The 13,674-nt window shown below is 44.5% G+C and overlaps 1 protein-coding gene across 3 annotated transcripts in view; it reads left to right on the top strand.

Annotated features, from left to right (window-relative positions):
• The window catches only part of LOC133512333 (rho GTPase-activating protein 20-like), a 32,243-nt gene extending 19,330 nt beyond the window's left edge, over nt 1-12,913 (top strand). For all 3 annotated transcript variants that reach the window (XM_061841855.1, XM_061841856.1, XM_061841857.1), the window contains 6 exons: nt 489-688; nt 1,703-1,867; nt 2,940-3,049; nt 3,123-3,312; nt 10,399-10,513; nt 10,700-12,913. In XM_061841855.1, the coding sequence (XP_061697839.1) occupies nt 489-688; nt 1,703-1,867; nt 2,940-3,049; nt 3,123-3,312; nt 10,399-10,513; nt 10,700-12,039 (2,120 nt within the window). In that variant the 3' untranslated portion in view covers nt 12,040-12,913. The remainder of the gene's footprint in view (nt 1-488; nt 689-1,702; nt 1,868-2,939; nt 3,050-3,122; nt 3,313-10,398; nt 10,514-10,699) is intronic.
• The last annotated feature ends 761 nt before the right edge of the window (nt 12,914-13,674 follow it).

A 13,674-nucleotide genomic window follows, 5' to 3' on the forward strand; every position in this document is an offset into this window, starting at 1 on the left:
GCACGGCTCAAGTTGGACCCCAAAGTAAAAAAAAGGAAAGAGATTTGTGCCTCAACCTGTACTTAAAGGGCAATTCCAGTGGTTTGCATCCAATAGGTCATGTAATATGTGCCCTGTTTTGACAGTCTGATGTTAAATCCTCTCTTTTGAGAAGATTTCTATCGACAATTACGAATTTTCAAGGGCGCTACCATTTTCGTGAGTCACATGACCTACGTGCGCGGATGTGATGTGTTACGTGGGGTTCCAAAGTTATGCCCAGCGCTGATTTCTTGGATTTATCCGCTTCATTCATCTGCTGCGCTATGCTAAGCTATGCAGCTTTCAGCCTGAAAGGGTTTTAAAACCAGGGTTAGGCTTTCGAATGAGTGTTTCAAGGCTGGGTCAGGGTTTAAATGAGTATTAAGATTTCAAAGTAGGATTCAAAACAGCCGTTTCGGTTTTAAATGAATCTTGCCGTGATTGTGAGTTGGTCTTTCTCCTCGCAGAGAGTCCCCAGCCGAAGTCGTTCAAGCGTAAGCGCTCTCTGATCAACTGGCCCTTCTGGAGGGGCTCCAGCAGTCAGCTGGAAATTGCCACCCCCCCGCTCAGCCCCACCTCGCCCGGACCCGCCATCCCCGGGCACCTCTTCGGGCGGCCGCTCGCTTCCGTCTGCTCCCACGACGCTGGCCTGCCCAAACCTGTCATGGTGAGTGCAAAATCCAAATGCTAAAAGCTACTATTGCTAATATTTAGCCTGCTAACAGCCTGCATGCAAAAAATCTGCTTATTCTTCATAAAATTAGCATGTATGCCCCAGCAGCTGCTGTGCACCTTAAGCCCACTGAGATGTGTAGAATGCTAACATGCTAATGGCCGATATGCTTACATATAGCAACATAGCAATAAGGGTAGAGACAGTATTTAAGTAGGTAAGTGAGGATTTTATATGTTGCCCTGAAGTTTGGGTCGATTTCAAATGAGAAATGCTAAAATACTAACATGCTGACATTTGTCTGCTTTCTTTTAAATGTTTATGAGCTGTTTTCATCCTTGTTTTTAAATGATATTTAATCATGGCAAGCACATTGAGTTATCTATAGAGATATACTGGCATAATGAGATGATCATAAACATCACATTTGTACGAAATAAAAAAGTTTGCTGTGGTTAGGTTTCGGGATGGGTTATGATTAGGATTACGGTGGGTTAGGGTAAATGAGAAACATTAACGCCGCTCCACTTAATTCACATGATTCCTTTCCACCTTTTTTGGAACATATTGCAGAATTCAAATTCAAAATGGGTGAATATTTGCAAACACAAAAAAACAATGCAGTTTGTTTGCAAATTGTAGGTTGAAAAGGATTTGAAAATCATATGTTTGTAATTATTATCCCAACTTCATTGGAATTGGGTCTTATAGAAGGCTTTTACATGTTACCCTGTAGTCAAATAACATATGACAACTGCTAATACGCTAACATGCTAGCATTCATTATGCTAATGCATAGCAACATAGCTGCTTCAGTAGAGAAAGGGCAATGACGTATAGAAAGGATTTTACATCATAGCTTTGAGGATTCTTTAGTAAGAATTGCTACTTGTTGAGGGTCAGCATGCTAACATTTATCAAGCTAGCTACCCGAGATGAGAAAGTGGTAAGGCACATCCATAACCCCACTACATGTTGCTAATAATCATATAAACGGTCTCTGTTTAGGACATGCTGGTGTTCCTGTACACGGAGGGTCCGTATACCCGAGGGGTGTTCCGGCGCTCGGCGGGGGCCAAGGCCTGCCGGGAGTTGCGTGAGCGGCTGGATGCCGGAACAGACGACGGCGAGATCGCGCGCCAGTCCGTGTTTGTCGTTGCCGCCGTCCTCAAGGTAACATGAACACGCGCATAAAAGTTATACGTCCACTTACGATTAGTCACAATTCACTATTCCTATAAAACCTCGAGCTGTGTAGTTCTCTGGCTTTTACCACCAAGTACAGTAAAGCATCAGTTCTCGATGGTCCCCATTTTATAACAAATTGGTTTTCGAACGAAAATCGGTACTCGAACGATCCCCTATTACGTGCAGCCAGACCAGCTGACCCAGACGCGCTTTCTTGTGAATTCCCACGCTGCATACACATACACAGACGTGTCCCGGTAGTGACTGTTGTTTTTGTTCTTATCGAGGACAACCGTACTAACCCCCAATGATGGCTCCAAAGAAGGCAAGTTGCTTGTTTTATAATTATTCTGCACTTTTGTTCATAAAAAAAGTTAACATGGCTGGGGGCCGAGTCCTTACAGATACGGCAATGCACTCCCAGCCTAGCGTACTCTACTACTAATGCATCATTTTAAGCAAAAAAAAAATGTTTCTTCAATTATTTCATTCTATAAAGTATTTAAACTATACATGCATTTCTACTATGCAGTTTATTATCAGGAAAAGTAAAAAAAAAAGTGCTTTAAAAAGCCAAATTTTTTAGGCTTGGAACGCATTATTTCTTTTTCCATTTATTGTAATGGGAAACATCAATTCGGTTTTTGAACAAAACACTTCTCGAAACGTTTTCAGAAGCGGATTGTGGTCGAGAACCGAGGCATCACTGTACCACCTTGAAAAATAATTCTCTTAAAAGACCAGCAAAATGAACAACATGAAAATTTAGGCATATTTAGTATTTTTGTCAGTTACTGTAACTTTGTCAAAAACTGCACTTGAATCGTGTTTGAATTAAAATGATTCCACACCAGTTAAATACCATATTTTAATAAATGTTTAATTTAATAATTGAAGCCGGTTTAAACATTATGCGTAGTTGAAAAATTTAATTCAGTAATTCTTTCACGTACTACTGGAGGGATGATGTGTAACACTAGTACGTGCTTGTACATGACTAGAAATGTGATTTTTTTTTTTTTTTTTTTAAATGTATTTATTTATTTTACCATTTCAGGACTTCCTCCGCAGCATCCCGGGCAGCCTGCTGTGCTCGGACTTTTACGACCAGTGGACGGGGGCCATGGACAGTGAGGGTAGCGACGACGTGATCGGCGAAGTCCACAGGTTAAGACTTTAGCAACGAGCTAAAGTAATTCTCAACCATGCTCAATCGAAATAATTTCCCATCATTTTGTAGATTACTGCGCCTGCTGCCCGCTGAGAATCTTCTGCTCCTGCGCCACGTGGCCGCCGTGCTGTACCACATTCAAGGTTACGCCCACGACAACCAGATGAACGCCTTCAACCTGTCCGTCTGCATTGCTCCCAGCATGCTCTGGGCCCCCACGCCCGGGACCCCCGAGATGGAAGGAGAAGGTGCCAAGAAGGTGAGAGAATGCATGCTAAATGCTACGCTAACAATGACTGTGAGATAAATTTTCCTTCCTACAGTAGACAGAGATCCAGCACTTTAGCATTTAACATTAGCTCATCCAAATTAGCCTAACGTGATAACATGAGCATGACATTTGACAACAATAATGTAATACATAATTACATCAAGCCTAACAAGAACAGTAGCTTTGTTCTTTCACAAGGCTAAATTGTTAGCCTTTGAGAGAACATTTCACAAATCATTCAACGCTGAATATGCTAACATTAGCATCCAGCATCAACAACGATGGACTCCCAAGCAGGACACGCCCTGCTCCAATATTACTGGCTCCAGGGCATGCACCGCTGCGCTATGATTGGCTGCTCTATCCCTGGAGAACACACCCTAATCCTACCACATACGCTGCCGCCATCTCGGATCAATTTTGCAACATAATTAAACGTATCATTTGGTCATTTAGGTCCTTTTGTTCAAGCAAACACTCTCCCATGGTTTCCATTGTTATTGTTTTGCTAATTGTTACCAGAAGGACAAGTAAAATGGCTACCTGAAATGACCAAAATGTTTTGGAAAAACCCCACGCTGTGTCGTTATAGCCAATGCTAGCTATAGCGCCACTTCTGAACTGCAGCAGATTTTCAAAACTGCTCCTGTGGGTTGCACTTGTTAAAGCAAGGAGAGCCGAAGTGATGTCAGCGCAGTCGCTGCACGTTTAAAGATGCCTTAATCCAAACCGTAACCTATTTTATACCACGTTAAACCCCAACCTCGCCCTAAACCTCGCCATAGCAAACTTCTTTCTTTTTATTTCGTACAAATGTGATATGTTGCAGCAGACCTTGTCCTTCCTAAAATCTATCTGAGAATCCTAAAAATGCTTCCTTGGCATGCTAACATTAGCCATCGAGACAGATAACAAAGGAGTTCTATCATATTAGATCTGTTGGATTGCTAACACTTACTCCGACCACTAACACTAGCAGTCAATGTCAACAAGTCTCTTGCTATGTTATTATCATGGAATTACATTGGTTTGCTTTTCTAAAATATGCACGCGTGTGTACACTCACATCTTAAGATGGGGAAAAAAGTGACATGTCAGCAAAATAATAACCTCAGCAACCACAAATATCTCTTTGGCAAACAGTCTACTTTCGACATTTCCCCCCAGCGGGGTCTGAGTCGGTGGCCAAGTCTTAACTGTGCTGCACCCCCGCTGAGTCCTGACTGGTCTCCAATCAGGACTAGTGTCACATAACCATGCTCTTGAGTGTCCTATTATACGGTGGTGCCCCGAGATACAAGTTCAATCCATTCCCTATCTCAAATAATGTTTCACCATTGAAATGAGTGGGAAACCCATTAATTCGTTCTAGCCCCCTAAACGAATACAACCCCAAATTTTTGTAATGCGGTTTTAATGTTTTAATGTTGAACAACAACACTTAATCAAAACTTACAGTAATGGCATAGCTAAATATAATCTAAAGAGTGATTTTTGCTTCAATTCATGGCCACACAAGGCATTCTCCGAACCGTAAATGAATTAATATGTCACTGGAGATGTCATCTCAAAATGGGGTCAGGTTAAAAATATATTATTATGAATCAATATTTTTTAATACAGTGGATACTGGAAGTATAAATATGTAATAGAAATAGGATGCTAGTGAAGACATCTGTACAAGAACATTCACAAAATAGAAATCTTAGCTATTGTCCATGCATGAACTAATTCAATCAGCAATGGTGTTTGACTGTTTGAAAAATAGATTGCTGAGTTTTAAGAACTGATTAATCCAGAGGTGTCTAACTCAAGGCCCGGGGGCCAGATCCGCCCCGCCGCATGATTTCTTGTGGCCCGCGAAGGATAATCATTGGTGTCAAAATCCGTGATTCTTGTGAAAATATGTCTCAACATTTCAAATTGTCATATATCATAAATGATAATGTTGAAATATTATAAGCATTTTTGTGTTACCAAACATGAACAATGGTTGAAAAACCCATCACGCTTGATTTCTGATTCCAAAACGAGATCATACATTTCATGTGTAAATATGATGAGGCGAGATTTTGATGGTTTCACCATCACGGCCCTCTGAGGGAAATCGTAACTACAATGTGGCCCGAGACAAAAATGAGTTTGAGACCCCCGAATTAATCTGAAGGGTGAAAATTGTAATTTCAGACAAATTTTGGACAAGTTGATCAGGAAGTGAATTTCTACAGGTTGGCAAGTTTTCAGATTCATCTTTCCTCAGAAACCGACACTAATATTTGCCTTCTTCAGATTTTTTTTTTTTTTTTACCCTAAAATAAAGATTCTTGCACAGGCGGGTGTTTACCATCAATAAGCTTTTTCCATAAAAAATAGGTTCCTCTCTCACACACAATTTTATGTTGAAATTTTTTTTAAAACCACAAATGGGTGAATGGGCAGGTGTTAAACTGAGACAATATGGGGGTCCACTCTATGTGTGAGTATTATATCTGTCTACATGTGTTGCTTCACTATTGGTGTTCAGATATCCGTTGCCTAAAATGTTGTGAAGGTTGCAATTCTGACATTGGAACATAAATTTTATTGCTTAGGCCGTCTATGGCATTTCTCATTGTGTTAACATTGAACTTGCAGAGAGTACGTGGTCGTTTTAAATGCATATGTAGTTAATTTTGTTTGATGTGTAGTTTGACAGCAAACATCTGGTGGAGGTGACACTAAACAGGTCGAAGAATTTTTACAATTTTCCACTAATTTTATTTATACAGCACCTCAAGTTGTTTTTTTGCTTCCAAGTACTTACAGGTAAAAGCAAAAACTCAACCCAACAACAGCTCACATCTCAAAAAGCTAGTAACTGGGATCACTTTTATCAAAAGGCACCACTCGATATTATTTTTACAGTATTATTCTTGAGTACGAGTTCTCCTTCAAGCAATCTATTTGCCTGGAAATTGGCGCAAATGTTGAGTTTCCTAGCAGTTTCAAAGGACTAAAATGATTTGTTGTGATCACGTTTGAGGAAGTTTTGGCTTCACCTTTGTTACACTAAGGCTAAGGAGAAGAAAAGAGGAGGATTAGGAGGATATCGCGGCTATAATATACACTCTGAGCTGCACGCTGCCAGCAAATTGGAGCCACATTTGCAAAGAACACAGTGGATGTCATCCAAAACCACAGTTGAGAATGTGGATTCCTGGATCGTTCCCCTCCTAACCCCACACCAGGTGGCCGTCTTTTGTTTTGTTTTCTCTTTGTAAAAAAAAAAAAAAAAAAACGGACAAAAAAGTGACATCAGAGGACAGCCCGGCTGTTTACGCAGAGGCAAACAGCATCCAGACGCACTAAGCCGCAACATCTGGAGCCAAACAAACAAAAAAGTGCCTTGCATTTCCATGGCGTCAGAGAGGCTGACTTGCTTGTGTAAACACACGCAGGGCTCGTTTAAATACTTCAAATCATTTTCATATTGTAGCTATCCGTTCCCTTTACGGCGCTATTTACTGGTCGTTATCGTCCCTCGGGAGGAAATTCATTTAACACTTTGCAACACATACAGTGAAGAAACTAAGCATTTAAACACCCTGCTATATTGAAACTCCTCTCACTTACAAATCATGGAGGGGTCTGAAATTTTCGTCATCAGTGCATGTCCGCTGTGAGAGAGACAATCTAAAAAGAAAAATCCAGAAATCATAATGTATGATTTTTTTTAATGATTTATTTGTACGATACAGCTGTAAATAAGTATTTGAACAGCTGTCTATCAGCTAGAATTCTGACCCCGCCTTTAAAAGTCCACCTCCACTCCATGTATGATCCTGAATCAGATGCACCTGTGTGAGGTCATTAGCTGCATAAAGACACCTGTCCACGACATACACTCAGTAAGACTCAAAGTTGTAACCTGAGCTGTCGCTAAAAAACACGGAGTTTCAGCTCCCGCCAAAGATTTTCCGTTAGGTTTAGGTCTGGAGACTGGCTAGGCCATGCCAGAAACTTGATATGCTTCTTACGGAGCCACTCCTTGGTTTTCCTGGCTGTGAGCTTCGCGTCATTGTCATGTTGAAAGACTTAGCCGGGACCCGTCTTCAATGCTCTGACTGAGGAAAGTGGTTGTTCCTCAAAATCTCGAATACATGGCCGTGCCAGTGCAGTCATCCTGTCCCATGTGCAGAAAAACACCCCCAGAGCATGATGCTACCAACCCCATCCTTCACAGTCGGGATGGAACTCATCATTCGTCTTCCTCAAACACAGTTCGTGGAATTATGACCATAAAGTTCCATTTCGGTCTCACCTGACCACAAAACTTTCTCCCGTGAGTCCTTTGTATCATCCAAATGGTCATTGGCAAATTTAAGACGGGCCTTGACATGTGCTGGGGTAAGCATGGGAACCTTCCGCGTGCCATGCATGATTTGAAACCATGACGTCTTAGTGCATTACCAACAGTCACCTTGGACACGGTGGTCCCAGCTCTTTTCAGGTCATTGACCAAGTCCTGTCGTGTAGTCCTGGACTGATTCCTCACCTTTCTAAGGATCATTGAGACCCCACGAGGTGATATCATGCATGGGGCTCCACTCCGATTGAGATTGACCGTCATGTTTAGCTTCTTCCATTTCCTATTGATTGCTCCACCAGTGGACCTTTTTTCACCAAGCTGCTTGGCAATTTCTCCGTAGCCCTTTCCAGCCGTGTGGAGTTGTACAATTTTGTCTCTGGTGTCTTTGGACAGCTCTTTGGCCTTGGCCGTGTTACAAGTTTGAGTCTTACTGATTGTATGGGGTGGACAGGTGTCTTTAGGCAGCTCACGACCTCACACAGGTGCATCTGATTCACAATAACACATGGAGTGGAGGTGGAATTTTAATGGCGGACTTTCTTCACAGTTGTAGTTAATTTTTATGTACTTGGGAAGAATGTTTATTTGCAGCCCTAGAATGAGTAATGTGTAAATGACATGTAGTTGAACCTGTGAGCAGCCTCAATAGTGTGCGTGTGCGGCACATTGGAGCAGCTGTACAGCATTGGCCTCACAGTTCTGAAGACCCGGGTTCAAGTTTCCATGTTCTCCCCGCGTCTGCGTGGGTTTTCCTCCCACATTCCCAAAAAAATCTCTAAATAGCCCCAAGGTGTGATTGTGAGTGCGACTGCTGTCTGTCTCTATGTGCCCTGCGATTAGCTGGCAAGCAGTTCAGGATGTACCCTGCCTCCAGTACTCCTGCGACCCTTGTGAGGATAAGTGGCGTCAGAAAATGGATGGATGGATGGATGGTTGGATGAAATTATTCCCATCCTTTGCCAGGATGCTGAAACTTGAGTTTCCAGGGATCATCCTTGAGATGTTTCAACAGCTTAATTGATGTCCACCCGTGGTGGAATTTCGTTTGGAACAAGGCCGTAACAACAAACTGTGGAAAAAGTGAAGCGCTCTGTATACTTTCCGGATGTGCTAATTATTGTCTACAACTATTGTCCAATTTTTGTCAAGACAGGATGTGGTGAAAATAAATGCACACGAAACCAGTCAATGTGAGGAAAGATTGTGATTTCGGCCCAGATTTTCTGTTGAAATGGTGGGGTGCAAGGGGGCGGGGGGTTCTTGTTTACGTATTCTGCTCGGAATGTGCATGTGGGTGTTGGAAAAGGTGGATATTCTCAGAATAAAAATATGTGAGGAAACATTTGGACAGCTGTGCCAATATGAAGGGGGGTGGCGGGGGGGGGGTGTTATTTAGGTCAGGAATTCCTCCAATAAATACGCCTCATGTGAGCAAACACTCAGTCCGCTAGTGTTGTCTGATGACTACCACGAGTGTGTAGAGGAAGAAAACACGGTCACGCAGTCGTACTCAGAAATTGCCGTGGAACAGCCACGACTTTCAGCATTGCTTTGGCCTCTTTCAAAAAGGTTTCACGCAGCAAACTTGTCAGAAAAATGACAGAGAGAATTGAAGGCAAGAGATACCGTGAAATCCAGATGTGGCCTGCGATGGCAGGATATTGCCCAACTTATCTTTTTTTTCATTTTTCTGTCCAGTTGAAGCTGTAAGGTCAAACAGAAAGCGGGGGTGGGGGAGGGATCCGTGTGATTCCTTGTATTCTGATCGAATTCTATTAAAAATTTCAGTTGAGCAACAAAGTTTTAAAAGGGAGTGATGGGGGAAAAAAAACAAAATGAAAAGATAAATAATAGTAGATAAAAAGAAGACATGAGGACACCCCCAGGAATCAGTGGATGCAACATGACAAATCATGTTCTTCAGAGGATCCTATGCCCCCCCCCCCCTCCAAAAAGGGGGTTGCATTTGAGAAGCATTGGTGTAATGCATTCAAATACCTGGGGGGACAGACAGGGTGTTGGCATGAAGTTTAGACCAAGAACCAGACTGAAAACCAGAATCAGAATCAGATTAAAACACTTAAATACTTTGATATACTGAAGGATATAATGAGTGAAAATCATGATGTCCCAAAAATGGGACGCTGCCCACGAATGGGTTCATCGGACACTCTAAATTGCCCATAGGTGTGATTGTGAGTGCAGCTGTTTGTCTCCATGTGCCCTGCGATTGGCTGGCAACCGGTTCAGGGTGTACTCCGCCTCATGCCTGTTGACAGCTGGGATAGACTCCAGCACCCCCGTGACCCTTGTGAGGAGAAGCGGCAAAAGAAAATGGATGGCTGGATATCAGCATGTGACTTTCATACAAAAACCAGCAAAGGCGGGATACTTTCGCACAACTGCAGTCTCTTTCATGCAGAGATCCTACAAACATTGTGCATAACGGAAGCTCCAGAATTTTTATTGCAGATGACTTTCACACAGAACCCAGCAAAGGCAGGGTATTGTGGCAACTTTGATACTGCAACACAGCATCCTGCGTGAAACTGAAACTGACGTAACTGTCATTTACTCTTCATCCAGGAAAGAGTGTTTTAGCCTGTTTCACACAGAAACCAGCACAGGCAGGATATTCTTTGTCCCATGTGTGACGACAATTTCCCATTTTCTTCATAGTAATTGTTACGTTGGTTAAGCTTGACGGTGCTTTTCCCGCCTTTCAGGTGTGCGAGCTGGTGCGCTTTCTCATCGAGAACTGCGCCGCCGTGCTGGGCGACGACGTCACCTCGCTGTTTTCCAATTTCAGCCCGAAGGGTGGCGGCAGCGAGCACAGCTCCGGTGAGAGACCCGTCGATAACGTCACGTCGCAGTACGACACAAATGTGGAATGCAATTTGCAAATTTCCCAAAATAGATCCATGGTTTTCCAAAAAAAAGTGTTTGTACAGTGAAGCAACAAAGGCAGAAAGACCAGGCAGCAGCGTTGGATGTGCCGACCAAACATTTGTGCTCGCTCCCTTGCAGACACGTCGTCGTTCCAAATGAACGACTCGTCGTACGACAGCTTGGAGAACGAGCTGAACGATGAGCCCGAGTCTCCGTGCCGGGACCAGCTGCCCCTGCGCGACAAGCCCGACAGCCGCAGCCGCGACTCGGTCCTCACGCTCAGCGACTGCGAGCCCGACGCCGAGAGCCGCGTCGACGACCTCCTGCTGCAGCTGCCGCCGCTGGCCCGTCCGCGCCGCTTCAGCCCGGCCGCCCGCCAGCCCCGCGTCCGCCACGCCAACGGGGTGTCCTCGCAGGGCGCCGCGTGGAGGTTGAGGCGGAGCTCGGAGCCCGCCTTGGCTGCCCCGGCGGGGGGGCGCCTCCCGCTACGCAAGGCCAGCTACGATGCCGCCATGGAGGGCGAGGAGGAAGAAGAGGAGGAGTTCCTGGAGAAGGAGCTAAACGGGCTCCACTTGAATTCGGAGCAGGACCAGAACAGCGGTCGGCGGAAGAGCAAGCAAGCCCCCCCGCCCCCGCTGCGCCTGGATGCCAGTTGCTCCAGCCTCTCCTCCCCGGCCACCTCCCCCACCTGCTCTTCGCTCAGCTCCTTAGATTCGGCTTTCTCGCAGTACTCCACTGATTACGGCGCCATCCCGCCAGGAGGGGACGCCCCACTCCGCTCCCCGCGGTGCTCGCCGCCGCAGAAGGACCCCCGCCCCGGCGCCCACCCCAACACGTGGATCAAGAAGGAGCAGCGCCTGTCCCTGAAGCAGCCGCTTAACGGACAACATGCAACCGAGCACTCGCCGCCGTCCACCGGGACCCAAAACGGGACGCCCGACCGGCGTTCCAGCAGTCCTCCGTCCTACCAGCAGGCGCTGCTGCAATTACAACGCACCCCCCCCTTCTACAAGGGGGCCGACAAACCCCTGACGGTGCGAGAGCTCAGGCTCCTCCACGACGCACCTCCCGCCGGAACTGACACTGTCCAGCCCCCGACGGGCGTCTTCTATGGACAAGGTGCCACCACTCTCGTACTTAAACGCCACAAGGCCCACTCCCTGACGCCGCCCGTCCAGAGCCGGACGCTCCCCCGCCGCCGCTCCGAACCCGTCTGCCGCCCCTCCAAAACGGCCACCGCGGACAGACCCCGGGCCTCCCCGAGGGTGTCGGACGGCGAGTCCCTGTCGCCCTCTGCCGACCGCACCGTGCGGGAGTACTTTTCCACCACCGGAGACGCGGCGGGCTGCGTGCGGCGCACCCAGGAGGTGGCGCTGGCCATCGCGCAGGCCAAGAGGGAGTGGCACAGTCGGCAGTGCAGTGAGCCGCGATTGGACGATTTCGACCAGCTCTTCTTCGCCGAAGAGTCGTACGTGTAACCGTCAACTTTGTACATACGCACTTTTTACTCGCTTTTTTTATTTTTTTTTTTGCATTACTCACTTTTGTCTACGCGGTGTGTTTACGGTACCAGGGTGGGAGACTTCTCGTATTTTTAAAAAGGTACCACTTCCTGCGTACCGCCACAATAAGAGGTCGTTTTGGTTCCGCTGAAACAAACAGAAGTCACTCGGATGTGGAAAAAAAAAGGCACCGTATGGAGAAGGAAGCTGGGATTGATGCACTTCCTAGTGCGGTCTATGTTCTGCCACAATAAGAGAATTTGAAGTCACATCCTGCCAAATTAAGAGCATCACAGAGGCGACCTTCACTTTTTTTCTATCAAGAAAAATATTTAAAAAAAAAAAAAAAAGAGAGAGAGAGAGAGAGAATTCACACAAAAGTGACAAAAAGAGGCACCATACTTGTGAGCTGACATACATATTCACTTCCTGGGCGCCAAAATAGGAGCATTCACATTCCGCCAAACTAAGAGCATGACAGGGGAAACATTATGGATTCCTCCATTTGTTGATCCACTACAAATAAGAGCAAGAACATCCTGTCAAAATAAGAGTGGAATAATAATCACTCAGAGAACTTGTTTTAGGAACCTTGTCCACATGCTCGGAATTTCAGCCTTTTCGTAAATATTCTCTGATTTTTGTAGTCCGACGCGAAAGCAAACAGATTATGTTTTGTTTTTAATCAAAATAAGACATTTTGAAACTTATCTGATTTTAATTTGAAAAACAATGATCGGGTACAATTTTGGGGGCGGATGTTACGGACCAAAACATCAACAATCGATTTGTGTTTGGGCTTTTTCTGGACTGTCAAATTGAAAGAATGTCCTGTTTATGAATTTTTTTTTTAATAAAACCCGTTCATCAATAAATGCCCCAAATAATCGACTAGTTAACTAATGGTTTGCCGGGTCCCATTCTCATTCTCCCAAAATAAGAGCATATGGAATGTGCAAAAACAAACGTCCTCGGTGTATTTGCGTTCATAACCCAGCAAATTAAGAGCATGAAACACGCTGGATAAAATGAGTTGATTTCATTTAAAAGTGACCAAAAAAAAAACAAAACAAAACCTAAAACTCAAAAGGTTTTGGGGATTAAACTACCATGCAGTTCCCAAAATGTGCTCCAGAATGAAAAAGTCATCTTTTCAGCACATGAATATTGAGTTACTTTTTTATGATGAAATCAGAGTGGCAGGTATTTATGTGTATTAATTAATGCCCATGCTTCTGAATTTGTGTTTTCTATTTCCTAATTTGGGCATTCAAATAACACTTCCTGGGGAAATTTTCCATCCTATCATCTTGTACAAATTGTTTCACCCCCCCCCCCACACATTGTAAAGTTGTTCGTATTTATGATACAGAAAAATATATATGTGAAAGATAAGTGTAATATTTGCTTTACGATCAAATCAAATTGTATTTTTGTACGTGCCGCTGCTGCTGTTGCCATAGAAACTATTTGCTACATATTTTCCATGTCTTATTGTGTACAATATTTGAATAAAATGCTCTCTTACCATTCTAGCAGTTACAATTTTTCAAGTGTTGGGTTTTGAAATTATGGTTTCACATCTACACTAGGGACTCAAATTAGGATCCG

Source organism: Syngnathoides biaculeatus, chromosome 14 (genome assembly GCF_019802595.1).
Source record: "Syngnathoides biaculeatus isolate LvHL_M chromosome 14, ASM1980259v1, whole genome shotgun sequence".
NCBI lineage: Eukaryota > Metazoa > Chordata > Actinopteri > Syngnathiformes > Syngnathidae > Syngnathoides > Syngnathoides biaculeatus.